This window comes from Cavia porcellus, unplaced genomic scaffold, assembly GCF_034190915.1.
Source record: "Cavia porcellus strain 051 isolate PalLab524CR breed Dunkin Hartley unplaced genomic scaffold, mCavPor4.1 scaffold_1, whole genome shotgun sequence".
Taxonomy (NCBI): Eukaryota; Metazoa; Chordata; class Mammalia; order Rodentia; family Caviidae; genus Cavia; species Cavia porcellus.
The window spans coordinates 128,216,353-128,239,145 of record NW_026947484.1 but is presented as its reverse complement, the minus strand read 5'-3'; the positions used below and the strand labels follow the sequence as shown (position 1 = coordinate 128,239,145).

The 22,793-nt window shown below is 36.4% G+C and overlaps 1 protein-coding gene across 2 annotated transcripts in view; it reads left to right on the top strand.

The window, feature by feature from the left end:
- Vav3 (vav guanine nucleotide exchange factor 3) overlaps positions 1–22,793 on the top strand; it is a 364,771-nt gene that overhangs the window by 72,823 nt on the left and 269,155 nt on the right. For both annotated transcript variants that reach the window (XM_063255201.1, XM_063255206.1), the window contains exon 2: positions 16,312–16,428. In XM_063255201.1, coding sequence (XP_063111271.1) covers positions 16,312–16,428 — 117 coding nt within the window. The remainder of the gene's footprint in view (positions 1–16,311; positions 16,429–22,793) is intronic.

Here is a 22,793-nt window from a genome sequence, read left to right as displayed (position 1 = left end):
ACATAAAATAGTGTGTTCATGTGTATAAACTTATAAGTATCATATTTGATGCATGTGCACAAATTTGATTTATATTTCAGTCCTTGCTAATATAGTGATTCTATTGTAGATTCTAAACCTAAAACAAAGTGAACCTGAACCTAAAACAAAGTGAAGCTTAAAGATTGTGAAGAATTGAGCAAGCAAATCTGATACACAAATCATAAAAAAGTTTCTGTAGGATAATAAATGAAAAGTAGGTAATAAAATAAAAATAAATGGATGTGTTAGCCCAAGTCCTAATTCGCACAGATTTTTAGTCTTTGAGTCAGATTTTCCCATTGCACTTAATTTTAGTGACTTAGTAAATGTTTTATTTTTCTTTATACCCAACTTTGATAAATATCTTCATTTTTGGAATTTCCAAATTTGTAACCATTGTGGACATTTTTAAACCGGAACTAAAGACACTTTCTGATTGTACAACTTTATAGATTGTGTTGAAACTGTCTTCTTTCTACATAGACACTTACAAGCTCTTCTTTAGTAGTTATCTATTGCCACCCTAGTCCTGTAAGGCAGATGTGGTGTAGTTTTTTTTTTTTTTTTCAAGTTTTGAGTTTTTAAACTCCAGCTGCATTTGAAATGTATCATGTGAGTTTTAAGTAGCCATTTGCAAATGTTGTTTTCTCTGCCTGGAGTGGGAAGACACTGTAGTTACTCATTTAAAAAAATTTTGATTTGGACAATAAATTACATACACATTCATCCTTCTTTTTCTGTTCCTGGAGTATTCCACATCTTTCACAAAACTATTTTATGTGTATGAGAAACCTTCCTTGGCAACAATAGGTCCATTGTTGTGCTAGTTGATGTTTCATCATCTTATAATCATAAACTTTCTATGAAACCACCAGATTGTATATTATAAAGATGAGTTTGTTGGTCATTGTTATTTTCTCTAAACATAGCCTGGTCTAAGGCAAGTGGTGCACATACATGCCGGAACACATGTAATACACAGGGGAGCAGAACTGAAAGCAGAAGAGAGATGTCAGTGCAAATCCTGATTTCCCCAGCAAGAATTGTGTGGTTGTAGGAAGTCAATTCAGTTCACCCAAGAATGGGCTGTGGTCAGAGAGTGTTATTCTCAGATCACCCTTCCCTGCTGGGGGAACTTAGAAAGGATATTTGTCTTTTCTAAGTTCCAGACTGTGAAGTGTAGATAATTCTGTCTTTTGGTTTATGTAAAATTTGGGATAATGCTAAACTTGGAAGAATGTGGGCACAGAGAGAATATTAATGAGAGAAGTTGAAATGTGGGTAGACAATAGATTGTAGTTTGACACAGAAAAGCAGTGACTATGTGGATGATAATTTTATCCAAAGTTAAAGGCATTGAGAAAGTACGTGATGTTCTGTAACGGAGCTAGCAGAAAGAAGAGGGGAAGGTAGTTTACTCAGTTTAGTGTTTGCTCATCTGAATTTAAATTGAAATATTTCTTAGTTCTTTTTATAGAAAAGTTATATATGCCTCCTTTATCTGAAATTGAAGTCATTTGACAGAAATGTTATACTTCATTTCTAGTTTTGCTACAAGTCATTTCTTTCAATTAAGAAGGTACTATAATTTTATTGTTAATAGAAATGTTCTCTTTGGTATTTTATTATGCTGGAAGGCATAATAACATTTTAAGATTATGAAGCAGCCATTAATCCTTTTATTTTACTTTATATAAAAAGAATTAACAGTATTCTGATCTTAGGGATACTTTAAAAATAACTTAAACATTTTAATATAGAATCAGAATAATAGACTGAGATCTGGAAATTATATTTTGTAAATTAATAATTATTTAAACTTTAATAATGGATTTTTCCTACTTAATTGTAATAAAAAATGACAAGATAGAACATGAACTGGGAAAATCAAAGTTGTACGTAAAAGTTAATATGATTATAGCCCTGGTAGGAGGTTGAATTACATGTATCTGAATATGGGCTGCTTTAGTATGTAGACTGGGGTATCACAGGGGCACCATTCAGAAGTGTAATTCCTGTATCTTGGCTTTATGAGCAGCAACAACCGATTTGGAACTCAAAACACTGAGACATATACTTAGCAATGGATTTCTAAAAAATTTGACATAAGGATGAAGTTTAGATTTTTAAATATGAGATGAGGGCCATTTTTCCTGAAAATAGAAGGACAAAATATTGAAAAACAGATTTTTAAGCAAATCAATAAAAAGAATGAAATGATTGTTGCCTTTATATACTGAGCACATTTCTATTTCCAAGGAATAGTTATTGTGATATTTCATATAACCCTGATAAATGGTTTAAAATCATATTACATTTATTTAAAAGAATATTCTTGGCATTGCTCTTCTGACATTTACTGGTCATTCATGATAGCCAAAAAGAAATACCAGATTCTGTTCTTGCTCAGAGCCACTGAGATGAACGCTGACTTCCCAGAGTTTCACTGGAGCTTGTTATCCATGTGAGTGCCAGGCTGCAGTTGGCTTCGTTCTGCTTACTCATGGTTTGGATAGACCTTATATGAGTATAGAGTGGCGTGGTGAGCTAGGCCGAGATCATCCCAGAGACTTAAGTCAAGGACAAATGTTAGAGGAGGGTATGCTTTGCCTGCTAATGACATAGCTGTAAATATTCACCTATTTCTAATTCAATTTAGTAGCATGTGTATGGAAGGCAAATTTTACTTTTCTTATTTCCTTACCTTTGAATGGAAAAGAGATTGAAAAAAAGGGCAGACCATTTGTTATATAACACTGTTGGGTATGCTGTGTGTGTGTGTGTGTGTGTATTTATTTATTAAATATTCAGCTAGGCATGGTGATGCATGCTTATAATTCTAGCATTTTGGGAAACTGAGGGAAGTTTGAGCCTAGCCTGGGCAAGTTGGTAACTTAGTGAGTTCTTGTCTTAAAATGAGTAAAGGATTGAGGATGTAGCTCATTGTGAAAGGTACTGGGTTCAATCCCCAGTACTCCCCCATTCATTTTTTATGATGGTTTTTCCCATAACAAGATTATTTTTTTAATTGGACTATACTAAGTGCTGGTATCATATAGTAGCAAATATAAAAAATAGAATCTCCAAGGGTGTGTGTTTGGACAGTAAAGAATGGATACCAAACAATGTGACAGACATTTCTAACATGGGTAGAATTGAAGGATGAAAAATCAATTTTATATAAACCTAGATAAATAAGACTTAAAGGCAGACAAATCTATTTTGGAAATCATTTACTGTATAAAACCTGCCTTAAATGAGGCTTTCTTTTCAATTTGTTAGAACTTAGGGGGTAAAGAAAGTCCTCAAGTGTTTGTTCCAGCCATTTTAAATTGGAATTGTGAGAAATGGTGTCTGATAGGGCTTCTTTCAGGTGGCCGATGGGTCCCTTAAAGGGCAAGTGCATCCTGTAAGGTCCTGATGCTGTGAAACCTGTCCCCAGCACACTAGGAGGCTGTGTGTCAGAGTGGGGATGGAGAGAGTGCCAAGAGGGACTTTGATTTTGCTGCTTGTCAACCACTGTGACCTTGGGTTTATTGTGTCAGTATCTTTATGGGCAATTAAAGAGATAATTTACTCTTTTGTAGGATTTCATTTTGTAGACAATGTGACAGGTATGAACTCACTCAAGTCCCACCTAAAAACTCTTTGAAGCCAATTTTTTTTTCTATTGTCTACACTCAATTTTGATCCAAATATCTTTATTTCCTGCTCTACACAGTAGTATTTTTATTGTGGTTTTGTTGTATAGTTTGATCACTTTCTGTTAACATGATGCCCCACACATGGGTCTCATGTTGAGTACAGTCATCAAATCCCACCCATTATTTATATAAGCTTTCTTCACAGATCCCCTATGTTCTTTTTGATAAAAGATTCACAATAAGACGGAAGTAATATTTCTTCATAAATATTTGTTCTTGAGTTTTTCTTGCTATTTTTTTCTGATTAACTATAAATTTATTCATTATTTAAATATACATTGAGCCTGAAGTTTTATGTATTTTGTAGCAGAGGAATTTCAGCTTCTCTATTCTAAATATTAGAAATTTTAGTGATCAATATATATTATGTTAATTTTTCATAAAAGGAATGATTTGATTATCAATCCCTTATTTCCAAGGGTGCTCTTCTGAGATGTAGTTCCCCTTTATTTCAAATGCTTTAGTAAGAGCTCTGTTTTAGTATTTATTATTCCTGGTAGGAGTGACCTTCTCACACTTTTTTTTTTTTTTTAAATAGAATAAAACCAAACCAAACAAAACACAATAAAGCAAATCGGAACAGAACAATGCAAATGATACAGGACTTCAAAACAAGAAGATAGGAAATCAACAATGACTAGCGTAATGTCTTCCATTTTCTTCAAAATAGTACCATCACACACTGTAAAACCAAACAAAACAAAACAGAAAAAATCCCAATCAAAACCAAAGCATTATGAGACTTTGAAACGAGATAATAGGAAACAAACGATGGCTACTGTAATGTCTCTTGTTTTGTTCAAAATAGCTGTCTAGGGGCTGGGGATTTAGCTCAGCGGCATAAGCACCTGCCTTGCAAGCAGGCAGTCGTGAGTTCGATCCCTGGTACCAATAAAAAGGAAAAAGGCAAAGAAAAAATACAAAATAGCTGTCTAGGGGCTGGAGATTTAGTGCAGCACAAGCACTTGCCTGGCAAGTGTGAGGTCATAAGTTTGATCCTGGGTACCAAAGGGGGGGGAAAAAAAAAGCTGCCCATTCCTTCACACATAATTAAATCAAGCAGTACAAAATAGGAAAAAAAAACAATTAAAACAAAAGAATGAAAGCATTACATGATTTCAAGACAACGTAATAGGAAATGAACATTGACTACCATAATGTCTCTTATTTTCTTCAAAATAGCTGTTTGTTTTCTCTAACAACGTTTAACATTCTATTTTTGTGCTGAATTTCTGGGATGTTGATTTTTATATATCTGGGTGTAGATATTTTGGTTATGGCTAGATGGAGTTCTGTATCTCAACTGTATATTACATTGTTCCCTCAATGTTTGGGAAGTTTCCTGCTATTACTTATGTAAATAGTCTCTGCATGTCATTTGTGTTGACTCCTGCTGGTTTGCTGACATGTACCACACTTGAATTATTTTTCTTTGTGTCTTCTTACATCCGTTGAATTGCTATTTCCTGTTTTTTTGTTATTTTTAAGAGATTGTTCCCTTCATGGTCACTAGCTGTGATCCTGTCTTCAAGGTCAGAAAGTCTATCTTCAGTCTCTTTCAAGTGGTTTTGCCAGATTTCAAGGTAGTTTTTAATTTTCTGGATATCTTTTTGAGTCTGTTTCATGCATTCCAGCTCATCTCTATATTGTTCATTCAAGGTTTCCCTCACTCTCCTATCCTCCTCTTTTTTTAATCTATGTTTTTTTAAAATATGTTCTGTAACCCTGTTTGTGATTTCTACTTTTACCTGAAATATTGTTTCTGATATGCCTTCTTTTACAACCTGATGAAGTAATTTCTTTGTTTCAGTTGACATCATCCCAGAAATTTCAGGTGTGCCACTTCCACTTTCTTCCATGTCCTTGTCTCTTGAACTTTTCTGTTGGCTGGAGGCCAGAGATTGCATTTTGCTCCTTCATCTTGACGTTTTCCTGGGTTCTTCTGGACAAGTGGATAGTGAGGTCTCAGGTGCTTCTCACATTGGCTCCTCATCCACAGTTAGGGGGATGGGTCAGGCACCTGGGATTCTTCTAACTCAGGTTCCCTAGGAGGCAGTGGGGTGCAGGGCCCACTTCTGTAGATGCTTGCAGCTTCTCCAAGGCATGGCTGGCTAGTTCTTGTGGCTCCCACTGGCTGCCTGTGGAAGAGTCCTGATGGTGGCCTACATGCACGTTGGAGCTGGTGCTGCTTATCTGCAGGAGAGTCCTGATAAGAGGCCTGTGTGTTCATGGAGGCTGGACTGCCTCGGTATCTTCTTCATGGGCTGGTGTGTGAGTATTTACTGAGTTATTTGATGAAAGGTGCTTAATGCCATACTTGGAGTATAGAGGTTTATATTTTCTTCTGTTTATAGTAGGCAAAGTCATTTTCACTAGGCATTATATTTTCTTTATGGAGAAAGAATTTCTGAGTTTGAATTGAACTGGTACACTTTTTTCTCACAAGTTTATTCTTTTGTATGTGTTGCTCCCTTTGCTTCTCAAAGTATAGTTTCATCTCTCGTAAACTTTCATTCGTGTTTAGAAATACAGTTTAGGTACTTCAGTGCAGGAATCAGTCAACATTTAGTGATCAGAGTCCTTCCTTCGTGCTATGACTAAACTGAACGTTGTTATACCAGATTGAAATCTGTGGTTCTTTTGTTCCTCTCATCACTTTGTCATCTTTTTGAGGGAAGAACCTGTAGCTTTCAGCTCCTTGGTTTGGGATAGTGCCAACTAAAGAATAGAATATCATAGCTGTTAAAGGCATGGGTTTTTGAGCCAGCACCCTGGCTTACAACCTTATCCCACCACATGCCATCCAGGTAAAGTGTAACCAGTTATTTCACCTCTCTGTGCCCAGTTGCCTTGTCTACAAATGAGAATCACAATAATACATCATATAGTCAAGGGCATATTAGGTGGGAAGGAAGAGGCTTGGGCTTTGCTTGTCTCTCAATTTCTTTGCTTTTCTTTTGTGTCTCCTGCTACCCAAATCCTGCTCAGTTCTATAGCAATGAGGAGGAAGGGATGGTGTCGAGGCAGCAGTGCACAGAGGAGAAGAGAGAGCATCAGTGAGAAATGGGTGTTCTGCAGTTGTTTTGCGGGTTGCTGTCATGCATAAGGACAGTGCAGGAGGTGGGCTTGCTTGCAGTCACACCAGTCCACCACCTTGTTTCAGTTTGCATGCAGCTCTTTTCCTTTCAGATCAGACTTGAATGTACTACTTTTTGTTCTCATGTTTTGAATCAAAGGTTTGTAAGGTTTATCATTAAAAGGAACAAAGATTTCTTAACACCACTGAAATGAGGCTTTCCCCTCATTTTGAACATTGTTCCTTTCCTTTGGGGTGACAGGCATGATGATTCTCATTCCCTGCCCGATAGCTGATCATTTTTGTTTGTTTGTTCTTGTCTATAGTGCTGTGTGGAGGCTCCTCTGCCCAGAAGGTCGCCTCCAGCCTAGGTCTGGGTCATTGGAATTGTGTTGGTTTCTCTCTGTATCTCCATTGCTATGTCCAATTCTACTATCCTGGTTATCACCACTGCTTCTTTCTGGTGTTATTTTTTACCACCCAAAATATTCTTGTTAAACTACTAATATTTCACTGATACAGAAATTGACTTTTGGTAATTACAATTTACTGCTTCTTTGGTGACCTATGAAGAAAAAAAGACATGCGTATTTTCTATTCCCCTAATAAGAAACTTTGTAAGGTTTCTTTGGAATACAGGTTGGCCATTTTTAGCTATATTCTCCAAAACAATATGGCTGATTTTGCCCTAGCTCTAGCTCTATTCTCAATAATAATATGGCTGATTTTTATTTTTCTCATTAAAGGCACTGGATACATTGCTTTCTTTAGTAGGGTAATGAATTTACTTTAAAATAGGTGTTTCAGACCAACTTTGATCTCTGTAGTTCTCAGATAGATTGTCAGTGGAAAGACTAAAAACAACTACGATTGAAGATGCTGTTAAATTAAAGTTTTAAGTGTTCAGAGCCGCATGTAGTTCTGATTAAAAATGTCTTTGTAACTGAGGGTCTAAGTTCATAGTAAGGTGAGGAATACAGTGCTGCTCTAATCTTGTGTTTAACTCATTAAAACACCTCCCTCATTCTCAATAAACTAAGAATCAGTGCATACATTATGAAGGCTGTACAGGCCTCAGCTCATTTTTAACACAAAATATTGTCAAGTCATGTACTCAAAAACATACTAATTTAACATTCATGCAAGCTGCAGAAGGCATGTGTGTGCCTAGGCAATTCCAAGTAAAGACTGTGCTTATCAGTGTAACTACTGATAATTTAAAGTCTTTAAATATTATTTGTAAGTGTTAACTTTACTGGTTCCTCAGAAAGAATTTTAAGGTAGTAGAATGAAAACATGTATTATTACCCCATTAACATGAAAGTTAAAGGATGGAAGAACAATTTAATTTAAAATGTCGCTCTGGGTTCTCTAAATACCAGGAGATGGTTACTCAATAATTTTTCAGGAGATAAACTGTGTTACTTTTCATTCATAAATTAGTTTAACAATATGTGCATCTATAAAAGCTTTGGGAGTTTGGAGATGAAATCACTATAGTCTCTACTTTCAAAAATATTTGCTGTCTTGTGGAATAATACTGGGAAAACAGATACAATTACAGTCAAGGCATGGTTATTACCACTACAGGTATGAGCCAGGCATGCAGAGCAAAAGAATGCATGTCTTGTACAGTCTAGCTCTCTATGAGCTTCATCATTTCAGTAAAGTTGCATATATTTCAGAAGGCATAGTCTCATTGAATAAAGCCTATAACTTTAAGTGATGTTAAATTAGTATGTTTTTGAGTACATGATTTGACAATATTTTGTGTTAAAAATGAGCTGAGGCCTGTACAACCTTCATAATGTATGCACTGATTCTTAGTTTACTGAGAATGAGGGAGGTGTTTTAATGAGTTAAACACAAGATTAGAGCCAATGAAAGACCCCTTACCGTTTCTATCTTCCCCGATTGTCTTTTAGTGTCATTTATAATAATTTATAGTATTAATTTTCTACATGAAAGTTCTTTAGGACCAGGGATAGCAGAGTGGCATAAATACCTGCCTGAGAAGTGCAAGGTCCTGAGTTCAATTCCCAGTACAGAAAAAAGAAAAAAAATCCAAAAAACAAACCAGGTGTGGGGACTCACACCTGTAATCCCAGCATTTTAGAGGCTGAGGTAGGAGGATCCTTATGAGTTCAACACCAACCTGGGCTACAAAGTGAGCTTAAGGCCAGGCTGAACTGCAAAGAGACACTCTGTCTCAAAAAGACAAAAAAAAAAAAAAAAGTAATTTAAAAATATTATACAGTGATGAGCTGAGATTTCTTCATAGAACAGGAAGGATGATAACCCCCCTTTTTGTACCCCCTGACTCATAAAAGAAAAGGACAAAGAGGTCTTCATACAAATAAAAGTAACTTTTTTTCTAATATCCAGGATATATAAGACTTATCTTATATATCCTGGATATAGAAAAAAAAGTTATTTATAATAGATGTTGTCTGGAAGTCTGATGTGCTCGCCATTGAATGACAGAGTCAGACTGTCTCACTTAATATTGAAAGAGAGATGCAGAAGAAGAAGGGAGAAAACATGGTGAGAAAAACCAAGTAGAACCCCCTTCACAGAGAGAAACTTGATTTGTTAATACTTTTCTCTTCCGCCACTTCTGGCTTACCAGTTCTAGAAAGAATGATTTTAGTCTTTTGGAAAAGGTAAAGGAGGGATTCTACTGACCGAGTGTTAGGGAAAAGGCTTCAAGTCTGAGCTGAGAATCACCTAAGGAGGAAAACTTCTTGTACCAGAATGATTATAAATGGGCTTTGCTGTAGTCTCTCCAGACTTTGTGCCTTTCAAAACTCTCAGTCAGTTGATTAATGCCCATTCATAATTCAAATTATGCCAGCCCTGAAGTTTGAGGCCTCTCTTCTTCAGACAGGGCCATGAATAGTATTCTGTCAAGAGGTAGCCTTGTTCAGAGTTCTTTCCCATCAGACAGTGTGACTGTTGATGGTCCTCGTGACCGCTGCCGTTGACAGTGATTCTACAGGCTCGTGGAGGTGCCACAAATGGCCATCCTCTCTATGAGATGCCACCCCTCAATTGGGGTTGAATAAGCCATGGAGGTGTCTTCTCTTATTTTGCCTCAGGGCACATAGCTAGTCCATTTTTGCTAACAGTTGTGAAGTAGTTGAAGAGATTGTGTTTGCATCTGTATCATCAAGGAAAGTGAAGGTGGCTCTTACACACTGAGAGAAAGAAGGAAGCCATACATATTTTACTTCTAAGGGAATATTCTTTCAGTTTTTTAGTGAACTCTTAACAGTCTGACCTTTAAATGTCTTCTTGGGTGTCAGTGTTTAAGTAGTGACAAGAAAAGTGGCATCTTGGCGAGCCATTTTTGTCATGATAACTCTATGGTTATGAGATGGTTTCTAATCCAAAGAGCCAAAGCTTGATGTATAATTTTAGGGTTTCTTAGGCCCTGTTGGTGTTAAATACTGTTCTTTGAAGGTTCTATACATGGACGTTGAGTGCTTTTCTGCCATTTTAATCCCTTGACTTTAAATCGGTAAACTGGTTTCATCTTTCTGAGGGAGCAAAGATGAAGCAGGACGCTTTGTTATTAGAATATATCATTTATCCCTGAATATTCGTGAGAGACCTGCAGCATCTAACTACTGACCTTCCAGGCTCTGAAAACAAGAGTGAACGGGGGCAGTCTGTGGAACCCTCTGACACACAACAATGATGTATTTGCTGTCATCATTATCAGTTAATGTCCTTACTAGCTATCCAGTGGTGCAGACAGAAGCATGGGTCTCACTCTTAAATCTTCTCTTTTCTTTCTTTCCCACTCTGTTCATATTCAATTAATTACTACTATTTCCCTTTAATATCACCTCTTAAAACTTCTTTCATTTCTTCTTCTATCCTCCTACTCTAAATTACCAAATCAGTACCTATTAGATTAATAATGATGGCGTTTTAAGTGTCCTTGTGTTGCTTTCCCACTCACAACACCTCCAAAGTAAAAAAAAAAAACAAAAAACAAAAAACCAAAACTTAATTCAGTATGTACCACAAAATTGAGTTCTCATAGCACAGTGGTTGAGGATGTGGTCTCTGTAGCCAGAATGCCTAGACTTGAATCCCAACTTCATTACTCTGGTAAATGCAGTTACCTTCACTTGAATAAACTTCTAAATCTCAGTAGTTATAAAACAAAAATAAAACTTTAACAGTTAGGTTGTTATGAGGATTAAATGACATGAACTTTTGGCACGGATGCTGGAGCATAATAATTGCTTGCATCTTATCACCAATAGTCGTAAGATACAAAGCAAGTAGTACTCTGCTGTCCTGCTCCCCCACTTTGCACCCTTTAACCTTACTGTGCCTTTCAGAGAAAAACCCAAGACCCTTTGCCATGCCAGGTAAATCCCAGCTCTCTTCTCCAATCCCTCATTATTCCTGTCCAGAGTTGTTTGCATCTTAACTACGTCCGCTGCCTCCAGGTCCGTGTTTCCTCTGGTCTCCTTCTCTTGTACGTGCTCTGCCATTTCTGTGGAGCACCCTCTACCCAGAGCTTACCTATTTATTTGCCTTTCTATCCCATCTCTGAATACCAACCACTTTCTTTTTCATGTGTGTTTAACTCCATCTCACCCTTTAAGTCTCCCCTCTTGTATCTGTTATTCCAGAAAGCTGTCTGTGATACTCTATGGGCTCTCAAAAATCTTTAAATATCTGCAGAGCAATTGCTACCCAATTGTGAAAATGTGAATTCACTTGTCTGTAGGTTCTACTGGACTACAGTAGGCCTCGGCAGATAGTCAGGTTCATGTTTACTTTTTATACCCAATTCTTTCTTTAATTAATATTTGTATAATGTACTAATAAATTAGAACTCAGCAGTATGTTTTATGAAGTTTCTTGATATTGATACCGAGGCATATATAGGCATCTCATTGATAGCTTTTAAATGAATAAATGGCTATTTAAATAAATAAATGGCTATTTAAGTAAATAAATGGCTATTTATTAGCAAATTTTAATCTCATATGGATATATTTAATATTTCAAAAATTCTAAAGATTTCATTATAATTCCTAAAATTCTAAATTCTAAAAAATCCTTAAGTTGTATCACGTAAATATGTTTGGTGATTTAGCACACTGTGTAATTTTTGGTAAGGAAAAGACATGGTTGTGAAATAATGAGATAGGGTTGGCCTTGTGCCTCCTTAACAGCTCTGAAGGCATGTACTTTAAATTGCTGAAGATGATACAAAGGAATGACACCTTCCAATTCCAAAGACTGAGTAAATTGGAAGGAAAGCTTGCACTGAAATAATGTTATATGAGACATCAATCAATCTCTATCCAAAAAACCATTTGTTTAGTGGTGTAAACAGTCTTCTTTAGTAGCCTAAATTTTCTTTTTTCTGGAACAGAGTAAAGTAAGAGTTGCTTCTTAGATATTTCACAAAGACAATTACAGAATTTTCTGAAAGGCACATTAGTGACCAATTGGTTTCCAAGACTCTTGGCCATTTATAGGTGGAAACAGATCTACTCGAGTCCTGTTTTAAAGCAGAGAAGATGTTTTGAGTGTGGGACAACTTGGAGTTAGAGACCAAACAAGACAAAGATAAGTAGTGTCATCAAAGAGGCACAGGTACCATTTTGAAGGGTCCACTGGGCCCAAATTTGGGACAATATGAAGAACAAAAAGAATAATGTTTGCTTTTGAGTATTACATAAATTTCCTATCTCTAAAAAGACAAGTGAGCTCTTTTTTTTTTTTTTTGACAAAAAAGCAATTACTAAAGGAAAGGAATGATAGAATTAGGGGAAGTCATTATGTTTCAGACTCAGATGAAATATTTGAATCAAGAATGAGCAGTAGATGCTATACTCATTGTAAAACATGATTAGAAAATAAGATAGCCCCCCATAGTATATTTTTACCCACAAGTTACTTCCAGATGTCGGGGTGTGTGTAGCTTTACAATAGAAAGATATGACAGTGTTAACTATGCTGTTAACTAAATAATTGAGGTTAGTACTAGTTAGATAGTGGGACAACCCCACGTTTTGTGTCTTGATGTGATGAAATATGAATTTCTCAGAATGATATATTTTTGCCAAAAAATGTTTAACTTAAATCTAGACTTGGGTTCATAGGAGATACAAGTGGTGGAAAAATGGATTTAATGATTCTATAAAGAAAAAGACAAATTAGAATATGAGACATTAATAAGACAGCAAGCCTGAACTGTTCAAAAAGAAAAGCAAGAGTTTTAGATTAAAGGATATTGCAAAGTCAAACAACAAATGCAGTGAAAAAAACTTGATTAGGCTCTTGCCTGGGTGAAAAAGACTCGGAAAATAATTTATCGGGCAATTATGGAAAGTTGAATATGGAGTAAGTAGTGGAGCCTATTCTGTTGATGCAATACGAGTATTATTTGTTCTTATTTCTAGGAGACAGATATTAAGTTATTTAGGAGTAAAGTGCAACTTATTTTCAAATAGCTCAGCAAAATACATTTAAAAATGAAAAATGGCTATAAAAACACATGACATTTTCTTGCAAATTATTGCTTAGATGGGGATGTCCATTGTATTATTTCAACCTTTATTTTAGTTTAAAATTTTCTTAAGATAAACTGAGAAAAGGAAAAAACTAGAAAAGCAAAGCTAAAGACCTGGCGTGAGTGGAGGCCCAGGTGCTCAGGGTACGGACATCTGCACACAGATGAACACCGAGCGTTGAGTGCAGTGTGAGCCTACTGCTTTGAGCCAATTCTGGAGCACCTGACAATCTCCTGGTTAATGGACAAGCCTTAAGGAGAGGCTGTTTTACTTAGTTGTGGTCTGTGATATTGCAGGTATTCAAAAACTGTTGTCTGAAAACATGTATTAAAAGGGGTAACCAAGTTTGACAATTACTTACTTGGAAAAGTGATAACACTGGTAAGTTTTCAAAACCAGGAAATACTTGAATTTAGTAGCCTTGAACTAATTAAGGGAAAAGTAAGCTCAACATTGGTTCCAGAAGTCAGGAAAAGGCTATTTTTAAATCATCTCTCCTGAACATGCATTAATGACTGTATTACTTACTGTTTTTACTTTCAGTAATGCTGTTTGCTTTTCTGGATTAATGATCAAAGCATGTTAGTGGAAGCCTGCTGCAGTATTTCCCACACATGGGGAAAATTTGAGTTTGGTGAGAAGTCTTCTGAGAGTGGCATTTGCAATTGTGCTTTTGTTCCTTGGTGAGCTATGAGTTGGGGCACTTAATTATGTGAAAAATATTGCAAGAGAGCAGTTGCATAATCCTCCAGAGAGTAATTATTGTCTGTCTTGGCAGAATGCAAGGCTTTTAATCTGTAAATAAGCAATTCTATGTGGAAGTGCAGCATGCGGAGTGATTCTATAAGTTGTAAAGGTCTCATGAATTTTTTAAGATGAAAGCAGTCTCTGCATGTGCAGGTTGACTGCTGCCTTTGTGTTTCAAAGGGTTATGATGCTTCCCTTGTGGTTTTAACCCCTCCTGAAATATTTAAGCCTCTGAGAATAATTCCTGTAAAGGGCAAAACTGTGTCTAAGTTAAGCCTATGAAGGTTTCAAAAGTGGAGGAAGTAAAATGTACTTTCTGTAAGCTAAAAACCCATGAATGAAAGCCAAAATAAAGCCTGTTTGACAGGGCTTTAGCAAAAGCAAAGATGCAGTGATTTATTAAGATGTTCACTTACTGAGGTTAATTTTCTAATTTCACTAACTATTTTGGCATGTTTGCTGTGTGATAAACCTTAGCTATTTAAAGTTTATTTACATACACATTCTTTTCTCAAAGGTATGCCATTGCAGCTAATATTTCTAGAAACAGTTCAGTTTTAGGATATGTGTGTATTTTGCTTAGGTGGATCTGAGTCTTTTAGATATTGCATGTAAACTCTAACTTTTGGTTTTCACGTTGTTAGTAGCACCTACCTCTCCTTTCCTCGTTACTGTGGATGAGTTGGCCATGCTGCTCTCTAAGGTCGGCCTTTGTTCTTGAACATCTGATTCTCTCCCTATTTAAGAACTTCTTTGGGTGGCTGTGCTTCTCTTCTGTATTGTGACTCTTGTATGGAACTAACTTTTCCCTCTGTCTAGTTATTCCCATCAAACTAGAAATATGTAATATTTTCCATTGTTTGGCAGGGGGAACCTTTCTTGACTTCTGTTTTTCTGTTTCGCATTGCAGCCAAACTCAAAGAGTTTCTCCTATCTTTGTTTCCTTCCCATTGTCTCTGGACCTATTCCAAGCAATCTTTCACCCCAGGCCCCTACACGTTCTGTTTCTGTCAAGATATCCATGACCTTCATGTTGCCAAATCTCACGAGCAGCACTTGATCTAAATCCTACTTGATCATCTGTAGCATCTGACAGTTTGTCATTCTCTCTACTTAGAGACTTGGCTTCAAGGAAGCCAATTCGATTTTACTCCTTCCTCATTGTTTTTTTCCCAGATTCCATTGCAAAATCATCCTATTTTCCTCCTCTTCTAAGATTTCCTGGTACCAGGACCTCTCCTTTCTTTTTCTCTTTCCCAGAGTCATCTTAGATGTTTGAATACTTACATGACTCTTACTGCTTTGTTTGAAGTCCACATCTGTCACTTGTACTCCAAGATTTTATAGCTAGCTGCTGGTCCCCTATCCCACTGGTTGACTAATGGGATTGCAGATTTAATACAATCAGACTGTCACACCTGGTCAGACCACAGTTACCGTTCACGTGAATGATTGCAATAGCCTCCTGTTTTCTATGCCTCATTCTTGCCTGGAGTATTCAACATAGTGGCCTGAGAAAACTTTAAAAACATTTGATTATGTCTCTTGTCTGACCCGAAGCCTTCAGTGACTTTCCACATTGCTCAGAGTGAGAGCTGTCTAACCAACTAATCATCATCCAACCCCGTTACTTTGGGGGTTACTTCCTGTCCTTCCCTATCCTTCATTCTGCTTTGGCTTTTTTCTCAGGCATACTCAGATGTATCAGGAACTCAGATGTGTCAGCTACTGTGTCAGGAACTTGGTATAAGATGCTTTTTTGGCTAAGAGATTCTGTTCTGTGGTCTTTAATGGCTTTCTCTCTTAAGACCTCAGTTTTGTGCTCCAGCACCTTACTCTGGGCTTTTCTAACCAGCCTGTTTAAGCTCCTCCCACCTTGGTATCACGGGTTCTTCTGATTCTTTCTCTTAGCTTTATTTTTTGCTGTTTCAGTTATCGTCTTATGAGCATTAATTTTTGTGTTTGTTGTATTTGTTCTTGCCTGTCTTGGTGTTTGAATGTAAGTTTCATGAAGGCTGAAATGACATCTGCCTCTTCAGAGCACCATCACCTGTCCTGACAGAGTGGGTGGTTGGCACTGCTGAAGAGTAATTGAATAGAGACTGACAAGTGAGTTCATTCCTCCTGCCCGTGTTTTATGGTAGTCAGTGTGAGTGGAGATAAGTAGCACTCAAAGTAATTCTCTGTGTACTAATAGTTATTTTCTGTTCCTCAGTTTCTCTGTTTGAAGAATATACGGACATTTCTCACAGCCTGTTGTGAGACATTTGGAATGAAGAAAAGTGAACTCTTTGAGGCCTTTGACCTGTTTGATGTTCGCGACTTTGGGAAGGTAATTGCATTTTTTAAAATATTATTTTTATTCGCACATGTTTGACTAAACTGTTTAAAGTTCTAAAGGTGGGTATATGACTTAAGTCGTCTATGGATCTATATGATATAATTATATTTTATATGTTGGTGGCTTAGCAGACAAAAAACTATGTTCAGAAAACAGTAAAAATAAGTGGCACTAATTTCACAAATGAGTTTAAAATTCCTTTCTAAATTAAAGCAGCATAAGATAATCTATCCAGAGGTAATTTTTCTGCTGGCTACCTTTAAGTGTAAGATTACTAGTATTCATACTTAGACAGTTTATCTGCACTCAAGTGTGAGGAATGGTACTCTTCCATACCAGTTTTCTGTATATTTGGAAGGCATCTACTATTTGGAAATTCAGGCTTTTCTGTTGGGACCTCTCTTGGGAAGGTGACTTTGAGAAGACATAAATCTTTCCTTCCTCCTTTTGTGCTGGGGATTGAAGCCAGAGCCTTGTACATGCTAGGCAGGTACCACGCAGCTATATCACTAGCTTGGTTTTCATCAAATATTTGTTACACTTTAGTGATACTTTTCACATAGAAATTGTTTAAATGTGTACCATTATTACTGTGGACACTAAATGCATGTATGTGTTAAGATACTGGTGAAATAAACATTCTTTCAAGTTACACTTATTATGAAGTGATTTGGCATAATGTTAACACCTTGCAGGTAAGTAACCATAAAACAGTCAGGTAGCCAAAGTGACATTATTTTAGTCCTTGCTTACATAATTGCATTATGCAATTTAGAACAAGGAAAAAAAACCTAAATGTCACATTGGGAAGTTTATCCTTATGCTATAATTTAGGTGCCAAAAAGCTGAGAATGATACTTTAATTTCCAAGATATAATATTTTGATTATAAAATCAAGCTGTGAACTGATCTGCTTGACAATGGAAATAATTAGCACCAACTTTGAAAAGAAGCACAAGGTATGTGATGCTGAAAATCATCAAAGATGGGGAAACTTCTGTGAGGAGATTGAAGGTCTGGATTCTCTATCTGGTCTTGACTCAGAATCATTTTGTGATTGTCTTGAGGTCCCAAATAAAAATGATTCAAGATAAAATATAATAGGAAGCACAAGGAACTGAAAGCCAGGCCCTTAGAAGGGAAATGGAAGCATATTTGTTTATGGCCATAAAATGCAGTCATGTAGACACAGAGATCAAATAGAAGCCCAAGTAAGGTAGATTCTTCTGTTATGTAAGCTTTTGGCCTTGAAAAATATCAGAGAGACTTCTCTTTATAGTCTTCTTTGATCCTTTCGCTGTCCACTAAAAAAAAAAACAAAACAAAACAAAACAAAAAAAAAACCCTCTTCTTTGATTTTTAACCTGTTCTGGGGAAATGAAAAATGAAAATGAGTTGGGGAAATGAAAAAAAAAAAAAAAGATTTGACTTTGTAAAGCTCATTAAGGAGCTATTCAATTTTCATTCAAATTTGAAACAAAAAGTGCCTATAAAGATTGGGAAATTATTCATACAAATAACAAACTTAGAATTCATGTATGTTCAGCACCTCCTTGCCCAGGAGTATGTTGTAAGACAGAACCTGAAACTTTTCCAGCAGTTTTCTGGTGTTTCTACAGTGATTAGTGCTAACGATTTCATTTGATACTTAGGTAGTAGTCTTATGAAGATAGCAAGCATGTGTTCCCATTGTTCCCGATAAAGAAATTGAGATTCTGGGAGGTTAGATGGTGACTTGAAGACTCCCTGCTTGGAGAGAGAAACAGGACCTGGAGCTTGGATATTCTGACGTCTCTTGTGTGCTGTCTCTATTTTAGATCTCACTGCTTTATGAGTAGTCAGGGAAAAGGTTGAATTTCCAGGAGAACTCAGGAATTTGCAAAGTTAACAACACAAATGATCTGTTACTTTGGATCCAATTATAATTTTATTTGTAGAAGGAAAAAAAGATTTAGGATACTGTATAAGTTGGTAGTGTAATTGTGATTAAAGTGTATAACTCTAAATGGAAAAAAGTTTCACAGAGTTTTGCCTATGCACAAGCCATCAATTTTTACCTGTGTCTTCCTAGCCTTTTCCTACTGTGATGTATTCTGCTTCTTAATCTTTGTCAAGCTCTACTTATCGTTTGGGTTTAGGAAATCTGTTTTGAATCACAGGCCTGACATGAATTTATTACCTTTGGAAATTTAGAAAATTCTGGAAAAAATGGTAATTATCACAAATGAATGATAATTTTTCTTTTATGAAACAATGAAGAACACTCTAAAAGCATTTGTGATAATTTTGACTTTCAAAATTTCTATAATTTTTAGAATTGAGTGCTAATTCACATCATACTCAAACTGCATCATCAAAAATTAGAATATATAGATTTTTTTTTGTTACACAGAAATAAGAAAGGAACTTAGTAACTTAGATTTATTTAGGAGTCCTGAGAGACCTTGAGATTAGAAGTGATACAGTTGTACATGGTTGCAGAACACCAAGTAAAAGGTGGAGTCCTTAACTGGTTCTGTGGAGCCTTATCCCTGCTTCCTGTGGAGGAGGTGTGACTGCGTTTTATGTATCCTTACTGTTGCGCTCTGGTTTGGGATTATATATAGGTAAATCATTTACTTTCTTTTTAAAAAGATGAGTCATTTTCTGGCTTTGTGGTGGCAACAATGAATAAATTTTATTAGCTTTTTTGCTTAAGAAATGCAATTAAAAACAGTGTCTCCCCCTCCACCAAATAATCTGAGTAATAAAAATGACTGGTTAAGTTACATTTTGACCTTACAATAGTAACTATAAATTTGCTCACTTTCATGCTGCATGCAAAGAATTTTTTTCCTCTTTGATTGTCAGTTTTTGATGAGCTTTCTTTCAGTTTGGAAATATTTCCTCCTGAGCCATCTGTTGGAAAATTCACAGTGCAGAGACATGTAGGATTTCCTTTAATGGGATCATTTCTAACCGGTCATAGAAATTGGGCTGCTACTGCTGTCCAGATGAACATCTGCAATCAGTTCTTGGCCCTGCTTCCAGTTTTCCAAAGACTTCATGAAAGTCTTTCAAGAATTATAAAGTACCTTGCTAGTATAAAGTGACATGCTTTTTTGAAGCAAAGGGAATCACACCTTGCCATAAATAGTCAAAAGCAATCTCAGGAGATTTAAATGGTAATATGTCAGTTTTAAAGTTTTAAACAGGAAAGGTACTGCTATAAGTTCAGAGTATCAGTTTAGGGATGGGTCAGAGATACAGATAGAATATTGAGAGACATTGCATAATTTGGTTAACAATATTGTTTCTGAGTTCTCAGATTGAATTCTGGTGTGTTCCTTACTAGTATGTGATTTGGGGCAGGTAAGTTAACTTCTCTGAGCCTCAGTTTCCTTATCTATAATTTGAAGTCAGGTGAATATTAAATAATATATGTAGAGTTCTTCATTATGAGTTCCTGGGTCCAAGATTAGGATTCAATAAATATTAGTTACTTATATTCAGTTATCATTACTATTGTTTTTTTAGTGGGTATGTAATTCATTGGTAAACAGGTTGAATTTGAATTAAAGTCAAGAGTTAATAATATTGGAGGTGTGACATTGAGACAAAATGTTCTTTAGGTAATTTTTTTTATTTGAAAGAGAATAAAGCTGAACAAAGTAAAAGAATAGAGCTAATAAAAACAGAACAATGAGAATGATACAGGATTTCAAATCAAGATAATAGGAAATAAACAGTGACTACCATAACATCTCGTTTTCTTCAGAATAGCTGTCCATACCATTGAACATATTAAAATCAAGCAAAACAAGACAGAATAAAACCAAACTTAACAAAACAATAAAAACGATACAGGAATTCAAGACAAGATAATAGGAAATTAATAGTAGTTACCACCTTTCCTTTTAGATGTTTCCTCCCCTATCACTTTCACAATATTTATTGTACATTTTAGATCTCACTAACTTCTTCAGTTTTTTAGGCTAGGAAGATTACATGATTTTCACCCTTATGAATCCAAACCATTTCACCTATAAACATTATCTCTAATTGTGTCCATTTACCTCAGGAGCCTTGAGTTTATATTTCTTTATAGCTGAATAGCTTTCCATTGTATGAAAATAGTATATCTACCTTGTCTATTCTTATCTATTCTGCAATTGATGGGCTAGTTACTTTTTTCTGGTTTCCTGTCACATGGAATAATTGTTTTCTCTCCCTTCACTTTTGGTCTATGAATTTCGTATGAGTTAAACATGTTTCTTGTATACAGCATATCGTTGAATCTTATTTATTGATCCATTCTCCCTGTGTTTCTTTTTATTGATGAATTGAAGCCATTTACATTAATGGTTACAACCAGCATGCATTGACTTGTCTCTGCCATGCTAACCGCCTGCTCTTGGCCCTCCCCTTTTCCCCTCCGTTCAGTTGCTTCCACTGTTTACCAGTCCCCCTCTGCTCGTGTTCCTGGAACTGTGGTCAACTTTATCTCTCTTGAGAATATCCTTTAGCATACTCTGTAGGGTTAGTTTGGTGGTCATGAATTCCTTCAGTTCTTTATCATGGAAGTATCTTAATTTCTCCATCAATTTTGAGTGATAGTTTTCCAGTGTATGTCGATTTGGGAAGTGGGAAGTTGTTTTCTTTCAGAATTTGAAACACCTCATTCTAAGCTCTTCTTGACTTGATGGTTTGTGTTAAGAAGTCTGCTGTGATTCTGATGGGTTTTCCTTTATAGGTGATCTGTTTCTTTTCTCTAACAACCTTTTATATTCTGTTCTTGTGCTGAATTTCTAGGATATTGATTATTATATGTCTTGGTGCACATTTATTTTGGTTATGGCTAGTTGGAGTTCTATATGCCTCACTTACTGTATGCCAGGTCCTTTTCCCATGTTTGGGAAGTTTTCTGCTATTACTGCTATAAATAATCTTTTTAAGCGTGTTGACCTCTGCTTTTTTGCTAACACCTGTCACTCTTAAATTATTTTTCTTTGCACCATCTTGTAGCCATTAAATCATTTCCTGGTTCCTTGTTGTGTAAAGAGGTCTATCCTTTCATAATCACTAGCTGCAATCTTGTCTTCAAGTTTGAACGTATATTCAGTCTCTTTCAGGCAGTTTTGCCAGCTTTCAATGGAGTTACTAATTTCCTGGATATCTCTTTGAATCTGTTTTATGCATTGTAATTCCTTCCTATATTGTTCATCTAAGGTTTTCATCATTTTCCTATGCTTCTCTTTTTTTAAATCTATGTTTTCTTTAGTTATGCTCAACAATTCTTTCACTGTTTGTGATTTCTTCTTTTACCTGAGATATTTCTGATCTGATTACTTTTACAGTCTCTTGAACTTGTTTCTTTACTTTAGTTGCTATCCTTCCAGAGATTTCAGTGTATGGCTTTCATTTTAATCCATGTCTGTATCTCCCAGGCTTGTTTTGTATGATCTGGAGGTCTGAGATTTTATTCCTTCATCTTGACATTTTCCTGGGTTCATCCTGACAAGCCAGTTGTGGGATCCCAGGCACTTCCCATTTTGGCTGCCCCTCTGTGGTATAGGGGAATGGGCTAGGCCCCTGGGTTTCTGTGACCCCAGGTTCTCAGGGAGGCGCTGGGGAATGGGGTGGGCTTCTTCAGTCTTGCCATGGCTACACGGGGCCTCCTCTGATGGCTATGGGTATGTGATGGTGGGAGTGCTTCTGCTCTTGGCCTGTGTGGCTATACCAGGACTCCCCCCATGGCAGTAGGTGCATGGGGCCATGTTTGATTCTCCTGACCTGCGCTGGCTGCCCACAGGAAGCAAGTGTCTTCAATAGTTTCCTGCAGGTGTATGGGGTGGGTCTGACTGTTTTTCCCTGTCCTTGTTGGTTGCCCACAGAAGGCAAGTTCCCTGTGGTGATAGGCATGTGACAGAATTTTCTATCATTGATCTATTCTATTTCATAAAGTTATCTTTTCTCTACCCTTCTTTTGCTTTGCATATCTTCTAAGAAAATACCCTATGCTATTCAGATAGTTTGATCAATTAGGGCCTCCCATACCTTTTGCCATAGTGATGGGTGTGGAGCTGGGGTGAGTCGCTCAGTTGGAAACAGAATAATGTGTTGAGCCATTTGAGGAGCAGTTTTGATTTACTGCCTTCTACTTTGTAAGTGTGTGGATGTGGGTCTGTGAGGCATGGAGGAGTGTGATACAGTCTTGGTGGCATATGCATCTTTAAAATGGACTTAGTTCAGAGAGATTAGAGTGGAAGAAGAGCCTAGTGATATCATATGAGGCTGGAGTCACACTATTCCCAAAGCAAAATACATATTCATCTGTGGATTTTTTCTGTGACATGAGCCAATACATTCTTTTTAAT